This window comes from Mustela nivalis (genome assembly GCF_964662115.1).
Source record: "Mustela nivalis genome assembly, chromosome: X".
Lineage (NCBI taxonomy): Eukaryota > Metazoa > Chordata > Mammalia > Carnivora > Mustelidae > Mustela > Mustela nivalis.
Window position 1 is genome coordinate 40,554,993 of NC_139040.1, and position 9,261 is coordinate 40,564,253.

Genomic DNA, 9,261 nt, shown 5'->3' on the forward strand with positions numbered 1-9,261 from the left:
ATAATAGGACCAGAGACGGTCATGATGGGCTCTCACATAAGCTGAGCAACTCCAAGTATGTTACTGGTACCAATAAACACCCTGCAGTGAGCAAGTTGCTAAAACTGCAAGGGAAAGAACAGTGTAGTATCTCTCAAGATTGTTTTGTTCAGCAGCCCTGAAGATACCTTAGAAACTTAAATTCCTCCAGACAATCTGGCTAAAATTAATGACTGGAGAGTAGTATGGTGTGGGGTGCGTTAATACCATCCATCCTTCAGAGTGGCCTTTATAGCAGCTGTTGCCAGGATAACAGAACACAAACAGCACAGCAAAAGCAGCTGCAGCCTTCTCGTTACTGCCCCCCTTCAGAGAAACCTGGGATCTACTTGGACAGCCCTACCGAGCATGCTCCCAGGAATCTCAGCCAGGAAACAGCTGTCCTTCCAAGCCATTTGCTTTACCCACTCTCTGCCATCTCTCTGTCTCCAGAAAACTTTTGGCTAAATGCAGGAAGTTGGCCATGCTGGGACCTGTGAATGATGCAGTTCCTGTTCCCTTTACTTCTCCCTGTGGGCCTCAAGATAAATCAAAAGGCCCGCAGCTTTTGTCTAGTTGTCTCAGCTTTCTTATTTTTCTTCTTCTTCCTTTTGTTTTTTTTTTTTTTACAATTTTTAAATTTGAGGTATGACCAGCATATGACATTATGTTAGTTTCACGGCACAACATAAAGATTCAATATTTGTATACATTGTTCAATGACCACCACAATAAGTCTAGTTGTGCAATGACCACAATAAGTCTAGTTAATATCCATCATTTTACATAGTTACAAAATTTTTTACCTTGTGATGAAAAATTTTAGGATTTATTTCCTAAGCAATTTTAATATATCTAATGCAGTATTATTAACTATAATCACCATGTACATCTCCATGACTTATTAATTTTATACCTCAAATTTTGTTCCTTTTGTCTCCCTTCACCCATTTCTTTCACAATCCCTAAACACCTTTCCATTGGCAACCACCAATCTGTACCCTGTATCTTTGAGCTTATTTTTAATTTTGTTTTTGTATTCCATATATAAGTGAAATCATACCATGTCTTTCTCTGTCTGATTTATTTCACTTGGCATAATTACCTCAAGGTCCATCCATGTTGTTATAAATGGCAAGATTTCACTTTCTATGGCTGAATAATATTCCATCGTGTGTATATATACCACATATTTTTTATCCATGTGTCCATTCCTGGACACTCAGGTTGTTTCCATTTCTTGGCTATTTGAAATCTAGGAGTGTGATGCCTCCAGCGTTGTTCTTCTTTATCAAGATTGTGTTATGTATTCAAGGTTTTTGTGGTTACATACAAATTTTCTGATTGCTTGTTCTACTTCTGTGCTAAATGACTTTGGATTTTAATAGGTATCTCATTGAACTTGTAAATACTTTTGCATAATCTGAACATTTTAACACTATTTATTCTTGCAATCCATGAGCATGGAATATCTTTCCATTTATTTGAGCCACCTCCCATTTCTTTTATCAATTTCTAATTGTATACACTATATAGGTCTTTTACCTCCTTGGTTAAATTCATTCCTAGGTATTTTTTCTTTTTGATATAATTATAAATTAAATTATTTTCTTAATTTCTCTTTCTATTACATTATTAGTATATAAAATGCACAGATTTTTGTATGTTGATTTTGTGTCTTGCAACTTTATTGAATTTTTTTCATTATTTCTAACAGTTTTTTGATGGACTCTTTAGGGTTTCTATATATATTATGTCATTAGCAAATGGTGACAGCTTTCCTTCTTTCCCTTTTATATTGCTTTTATTTCTTTTCCTTGCCACTTTCTCTTGTTGGGACTTCCAATACTATGTTAAATAAAAGTGGCCAGAATGGACATCCTTGTCTTATTCCTGATCTTCGAGGAAGCACTTTCTCCACTTTCCACCATTGAATATGCTGAAGCTGTGGGCTTTTCATATATGGCTTTTGTTATGTTAAGGTACATTCTGTTTATATCTATTTTGTTGAGAGTTTTTGCATTATTATATGTTGTATTTTGTCAAATGCTTTTTCTAGATATATTGAAATGACCATGTGATTTTTGTCCCTTATTTTATTAATGTGCTATATCATGTTGATTGTTTGTGGTATATCCTTGCATCCTCGGAATTCTGCATGATCATGGTGTATTAATCCTTTTATTGTATTCTTGACATTGCGTGTCACTAAAGGTCTATGCACAGTACTTGAACACTTCAAAGTTCTGTTCCAGGTATGTGAGGAGAGAGGGCCAATATCCCTGGTCACTGGTCCACATTCCAGGCTCCAGACTTCTCCTCATTTCTACTCAATCTGACCTCCATTCCTAATCACAAGAGACCTCACCTGCATATATGTGGTTACTGAAGCCCAGTTTTCCACTCTTCCCTGAATGCAGCCACAAACTTTTGGCCACCCCCAGTCCTGAAAATAGAACACTGGTAGTGCCACTTAACCCTCAGGGGCACAGATGCAGTGAAGAGGAGCATGCAGACTTCTTGGTACTTGAGGACTTGGACCACTTGGGCAGGGAATTTAGGGCCCCAGATACATGGAACATAGGTGGGGGCAGGCAGTATCAGTTCTGAATGTGCGTATATCTCTAATGCCACATACAGGATCCCTAGCTGTTTGCAGATAGGTAAGACTGGAAGAGGATGGGAATTAAGTCTCTAAATTTTAGGGTCTATGAGAAGTTCCTCTACCCTGGATCTCAGAGTATTATTATAACCAACAACAGGTTCAGCACAGATACTGTGATAGCCAGTCTCAAAGAGCACCCTAATTATCCCTGACTCCTAGTGTCATGTCCTAGTGTCTCATGTAATAGAGATGACTTACATGACCAACAATTTAGCATACAGCAATAGAAAACTAAAACAGATGTTGGCACCTATAGTAGGGTACTGCAGTAACAAAAACCTAAAATGTGGGATTGGCTCTGAAAATGGCCAGAGAGCAGAAGCTGGAGGGACTTTAAGAAGAAAATTGGTGTTAGTAAAAGATTCTTTGAAGAGATTATTACCAGAAGGCTTATGGCCATTGTGGAGGCTGTCCATGAGAGCTTAAAGGAAAGTGAGTAAAACATTAGTGGAAACTAAAGGAAAGAATCTCTTGTTATTTAGCTCAGTGGTGTGGGAATAAGAAAATGTACATAACTGGGTGATACAACCAAGGATATTTCCCAGAGTGTTGAAGGTGCTGCCTTTCTTCTTGCTGTTTATAACAAAATATGAGAGGAGGAAGTTAAAAGATGGACTTTAGTGTAAACAAAAGTGAGACTGAACTTGATGCTTTGAACATCCCCAGCCTCTCTAACATGGCAAATGATGCCAAAGTTCATAAAAACCTTCCAGGCAAAGGCTGAATGCAGAACCCTTACAATAATCACATCCATGTGCCTATCACCCAACTAAGAAATATAACATTACAAATTCAACTGAAGTACACTGTGTGCTTTATTGGGTTGAATTATATCCTCCAGAAAGATATGTCCAATTCTAAATCCCTGGTATGTGTAAATGTGACCTTACTTGGAAATAGAGTCTTTGTAGTTGTCATTAAATTAGGGCTCTTGAAATAGAGTTATCCTGCATTTGGGGGTAGACCCTAAATGTATTAAGTAGTGTCCTTATAAGAGAAAGCAGAAGAATATTTGTGCCACATAAGCACAGGGAAGAAGTCTATGTGAAGAAAGAATTAGAGACTGTAGTTATTGTGTCAATAACCAAAGAATTCAAGGAGACACCAGAAGGTGAAAGAGGCAAAGAGGATTCTCCCCTAGAATTTTGGACAGAGTATGGCTCTGCTGGCACATTGATTTTAGACTTCTGGCCTATAGAACTGTGAGACATTAAATTTTATATTGTTTTAAGATACCTACTTTGTGGAAATTTGTTATGAAAGCCTTAGGAAATTAAAAGTAACCCTTCCAATGGGGCACCTTGGGTGGCTCAGTGGGTTAAGCCGCTGCCTTCGGCTCAGGTCATGATCTCAGGGTCCTAGGATGGAGTCCCGCATCGGGCTCTCTGCTCAGCAGGGAGCCTGCTTCCCTCTCTTTCTCTCTGCCTGCCTCTCCATCTACTTGTGATTTCTCTCTGTCAAATAAATAAATAAAATCTTTTAAAAATAAAAATAAAAAATAAAAATATAAAAGTAACCCTTCCAAATTGAATTCTTCTCTCTCCCTCTTTACTAGATATAACCACTATCCCAAATAGGAGTCTTATCATTTTCATCATGCCTTTCTACATGGTTCATATGCATGTATTTCCCATGCATGCATTTTAGTGCATATATGTGTATCTATAATCAACATGTGACTGTATATGTTAAAATTTCATATACCTGGAGGGACTTTAAGAAGAAAATTGGTGTTAGTAAAAGATTCTTTGAAGAGATTATTACCAGAAGGCTTATGGCCATTGTGGAGGCTGTCCATGAGAGCTTAAAGGAAAGTGAGTAAAACATTAGTTTTTCATAACACTTCTATTCTTATGGAACAAGTTTATTCCCTCACCCATTTTTTCCACTGCCACCACCCAATCTTTGCCCCTCGAGGAGGTCTTTCTGTGTCTCAGGCCTCTAAGAATTCTAGTCTCTTCTGTAGTCCAGCCTTTGCTGTTTCATTCAGTTTACTCAAAACAGTCCCAAGTCATTGAATTAATGTTGGTAGTACCATAGGAGAAGCTTAGTCCCTTAGGACACCTCCACCCCATCACAGCTCTAAACTAGTAGTGCTTAAATTTTAGTATGCCAAAAGACATGTAAAACTCTGATTCCTGACCCACCTTCAGAATTTCTGATACATTAGATATGGAGTAGGGCTTGAGAATTTGCATTTCTAAGTACCCAGGTGATGTAAATGCTGCTGGTCCATGGAAGCCAAGGAGCACCACCTGGTCTCCAGATAAGCTATGCCATACATGGGTTTCTTTCAATTAAATTCAGTAGAGATTAGACCAGACTCCTCTTTCTCTTTACATAAATTGTTCATAACTTGGTACTGTAATTAATTTAGGAATGCAACAAAAGAACTTAAAACATGACTGAAAGTGATCCCTTTCAATCACAGTGAGGTGGGCCAAAAAAAGAAACAAAAAGATACAGTTATAAATTTGTGTTAGTAACTAAAACATGACAACTTACTAATTTCAAGAAAATTTATTTTTAACCTGAACAAATGCTGTCAAATTTATCTGACAAAGGTAAAAGTCAGATGTTGCTGGATATCAATTTTTCTGTGATGATATCTGCAACAAAACCAGTGTTAAAATTCAAATGGGCTATTGAAAAGCAGAAATTTTCAAATCCATACAGAATAAAATCATTGTTTATTCCTCCATTGTGACTTTGTAAGTCTCACAACTGTAAAATAAAATAAGAGACAATTAACAATTGTAAACTAATAATATGCAACAGTGATTTTCAAAATATAAGAAAATAGTCAACCCTATGTTCTATTAACAAGAGCAATCAACACTTACCCTCTTGTAACATACATGTTTGGATAGAGCTTTAATCACCTGATCATACCACCTCCTCTCCACTTGTTAAACACCAAAAACATCTGCCTTGGACTAGTTGTGCTTTGTTTCAGAGATTTACTTAATAAGTCTTTCACCTGAAAAGTCTATACCCTATCAATCTATTTGTAACCACACAAGGCCTCCATTTCCAAGTTGGCAAAAGTGAATAGAAGAACAACAGAAAAAAAAAAAATTAAAAGGCATTTGCATATTAGATTGAGTTAAATATCAATCCAGTGATTAACATTAATCTTACCATGACTATTGTTGTTTTCTTTTCACTGTCCCCTGAAATATAGACATTTACAACTGAATAAATGGTTTAAATGGCTGAAAAATAAATATATGAAATTCTAAATAAAATTCTTAACGATTCCTGTGATAGTCACATTCTCAAAGGAATCGTCTCCTACTTAGCATAAAAGACCATATTTCTGTGGCTACATGTTGAAAGCCCAGCTGGTATTGATTTATGTTCCTTTACCCGCTTGTTCTGGCAACCGTGTTCTAAACAAACATTGGTCTCTGCTACCAGGCTGACACATCTCCCACCCGTTGAAGACTCACAGCTACACCTGAAAGGACTTGAAGCTGTGAATGAAGCACATTTCAGAATATGCTGCCTTCTACACCGATATCCAAAATTAACACCGAACTGGCTCACAGAACTAAATTTTTGACATTTTGTTATTTACTTTACTGAGAAAAGTTAGAAGCATAATTGATGTAGATCAGGCATGGCTGGATGATACACAAAGCGACGCACAGATACCTGGGTTCTCGGGAACTGCTCTCTCCTGGGCCCAGATGCTTTTCAGGCCCTTTTTCAGGTTCTTCATTTCTGATCTCTTCTGCTTTCTTTTCCTCACCTCCAGCTTCTCGGGCCTCATCATCAGAGCTTCCACACTTATATTCGCTGGCTTCATTGGTGAAGAATAATACGGACTTCGGGACCAGAACTTCACGGAAAAAATAGCCCAGTCTAAAATCGGTGGCGACATCGACGACTCTGCCCTCAGGAGAATCAGGAGGATAGAAGTAGGTGAAGAAAGAATAGCGGGGCGTCTTCTTGGTGGTGGATACAATGCTTCTGCGGTCCTCACATTTCTGCAGCTTGCTCGTTTTCATGGTGACATTTCTCCCCTCTTTCCAGTAGATCTCACATCCTGTGCTGCTGATAATTTCTGGGCCTTTGGAGAGGAAGGGATCGGAATCATCGGGGTCTGATCGCATTTGGTATGTTTTAGTCAGGATTTCATTGAGAAAGTATTCGTTGGACTTGAAGATAAATTCTACGGTGAAGCTCATTGGTTCCTTGAACCCTGAAAATTTAATTTTTACATCTTTCAAGTGCTCGAGTACAGGTTCATCATTTTTTCGGATCATCCTCCCAAGGATCTTCACATTTTTAAAAGCTGTCAACCAAAAGTGAGGTATGCCGCTTGTTGGCCCTTTTCCCGCAGGCTCTCTTTCCATTTCCCCCCACGCGCCTTCCTGGACAGCTACTTGCCACTGACACTCACCTTCTGTGGGCTCATAGATTGCATTGACGATCTCAGATCTCTTATCAAACAAAGGCTGGTAGAAGACCGCATACTTTTTCTCTAGATCGTGAAAATCTCGGTAGAATTGAGCTTCCACTTGAGCATATTGGGCCTGAAGATTTTTGAGAGCTTTGACCCGCTGCTTCACCGCTAAAGGCAAGTGCTGAGCACCGCCTGCCTTTGAGCTGGGTGCCCCAAGAGGGGCTGCAAGGGCCCGAGGACTTGACGGCCACTCGCCAACCTGGACCTTGTCGGGGGCACAGGCCCCAGCTTCGGAGGACTTGGAGGCATCGCCCAGGGCCTCGTCCTCTTTCCCGTGAGCCTCTGCTGTGGGTTCCTCTGCCTTTTGGGATACAGCCTCCTCTGTTGGTTCCTGCGGCCCCCAGGGCGAGGTGCCCTCTGCCTGGTACTCGCCCACCCGGACCTCCGCTTCCTCTCTCGGGTGCCCCTGGTCCTGGGGAGCTGGTCCTTCTCCTGGCTCTTCCACCTCTGGAGGCGCTGGCCTCTCTCCAGGGTCCTCAGGCTCCCGGGAGTGGCGCCTGATTCCCATGCGGCCTGCATGGGGCTGGACCAGGACATGGTCATTATCACGGATACGGTGTAGAAGGGAATGGAGCAGAGCCCTGAAGAGGGACCGAAACCGTGCCATGAGGGTCTCAGGAGTGGCCGTGGCGACTTCTGGGACGTCTGGGGGCACTTGGCCATTGTCTTCCTCCTGTTCAGTCTCTTCCTCTTCCTCCTCATTCTCTTCCTCGTTTTCACCCTCCTCTTCTGACTCATAGTCAGACTCCTCCTGGTTCCCAAACTCAAACTCTGGCGACTGGTAGTCATAGTCTTCCTGATCTCCAAACTCAAACTCGAACTCGAACTCCTCTTCCTCCTCCTCTTCTTCCTCCTCTTCCTCGTCCTCTTCCCCCGCCTCCTCCTCTTCTACCAGCTTTCCCTCCTGGCTCTGTTCTGCGGCCTGGGCAGCATCTTGCCCACCCTCCTCCTCAGGAAGGGCTCGCGCAACCCCTTCAGAAGCCAGGAAGGCTGCGGCTGCCTCGACCCCGTCCACCCCTTCTGAAGGGGACACCGGGACCCCAACGGGTCTGGGGTCCTGGCCACCTGGAATCAGACTTTGTTCCTCGGTGGCAGACATGGCCGGAGGGACTCGCCAGTCAGTGCCTCAACTGGAGTTTTGATTGTGGGGCCGCGACAACCGCGGTGAAGATGGCGGCCACTGAAGTGACTGCCCCTGAGGGGAGGCTGTTGGCAGCAGGACCTGTCAGGAGGCGGTGGGGGTGGCAGAGAAGATGACTTCAGAGGGTACGACAGTCTGTGAAGGTGCTCGTGGAAGTCCCGCAACAGGAAGCGCAGAGGGGCAGCCCAAGAATCGGCCAACCAAGACTGCGCCTGAGGTGGCAGAGGGACAAGGCGGGAAAGATTCCGTTGGGCTGGTGACGGGAGGTGGAAATTGGAAGGGTCAACAAAGAGCCACTTCCTCCACCATGAGCTCGAAGCTCATTTGCTGAGAAGCAATGATTGACATGCTTGTCGCCCAATGAGTGATCAAAGCCTTCTGCCTCCCTCAAGGCTTTAGTACCCTGGGTTACCCTTTGATCCCACGCAAGTCTCTTCCTTTGAATTCTATGATCGCAAGCACGACTATAGTGCCCCTGTATGGTGGCACCCTGGGGTATGCAAAAGGTATCTTCTTCCCCAATTTCTACCTCAGGGTGGCTCATGCCAGTAGAGATACAGCTACTTAAGATAAAAACAAGGTGTGCGGATGAAATATCAGCGATGGTGAAAGACCTCCCGTAAGAGAGAAAGAGAATCGGGATGTTTTGATGTACTCAAGCTCCTTAGAAAAGAACATACAAAGTTGAAGTGGATGCAGGGAGAACAGAGAACGGAAGAAGTTTTAAAATAGGAGGTGGAAGGTGATTCATGAATGTGCCCCCATTCACTTCAAGCCTCCAAAGAATGAACCAAGAAAGAGAGCTACTTCTTTTAAAGAGAGGACTGGGCTAAGCACATGCTATGGACTGAATTGTGTGCCCCGCCCAAATCCATACATAGAAGCCCTTACCTACAGTGTGATGGTATTTGGAGATGGGGGTCTTTGGTAGGTAATTAGGCTTTGATGAGGCCATGAAAGTGAGTT

The 9,261-nt window shown here is 42.1% G+C and overlaps 1 protein-coding gene across 1 annotated transcript; it reads right to left on the bottom strand.

Moving 5' to 3' along the window:
• Positions 1–5,219: 5,219 nt before the first annotated feature.
• Positions 5,220–7,759, bottom strand: LOC309856341 (nucleosome assembly protein 1-like 1). The gene is made up of 2 exons (XM_082717378.1): positions 6,341–7,759; positions 5,220–5,407 (listed from the first exon to the last, which is right to left on the bottom strand). Exons 1-2 carry the CDS (start codon positions 7,660–7,662, stop codon positions 5,374–5,376), a joined length of 1,356 nt encoding a protein of 451 aa, XP_082573504.1. The 5' UTR covers positions 7,663–7,759; the 3' UTR covers positions 5,220–5,373.
• Between the last annotated feature and the right edge of the window lie 1,502 nt (positions 7,760–9,261).

Excerpts from the sequence above, each read along its gene's own strand:
- LOC309856341 (XM_082717378.1), bottom strand. The coding sequence starts at position 7,662 with ATGGGAATCAGGCGCCACTCCCGGGAGCCTGAGGACCCTGGAGAGAGG. Across the intron at positions 5,408-6,340 it reads AGCAGTTCCCGAGAACCCAG|TTGTGAGACTTACAAAGTCA; the intron begins GTATCTGTGCGT and ends TTTATTTTACAG.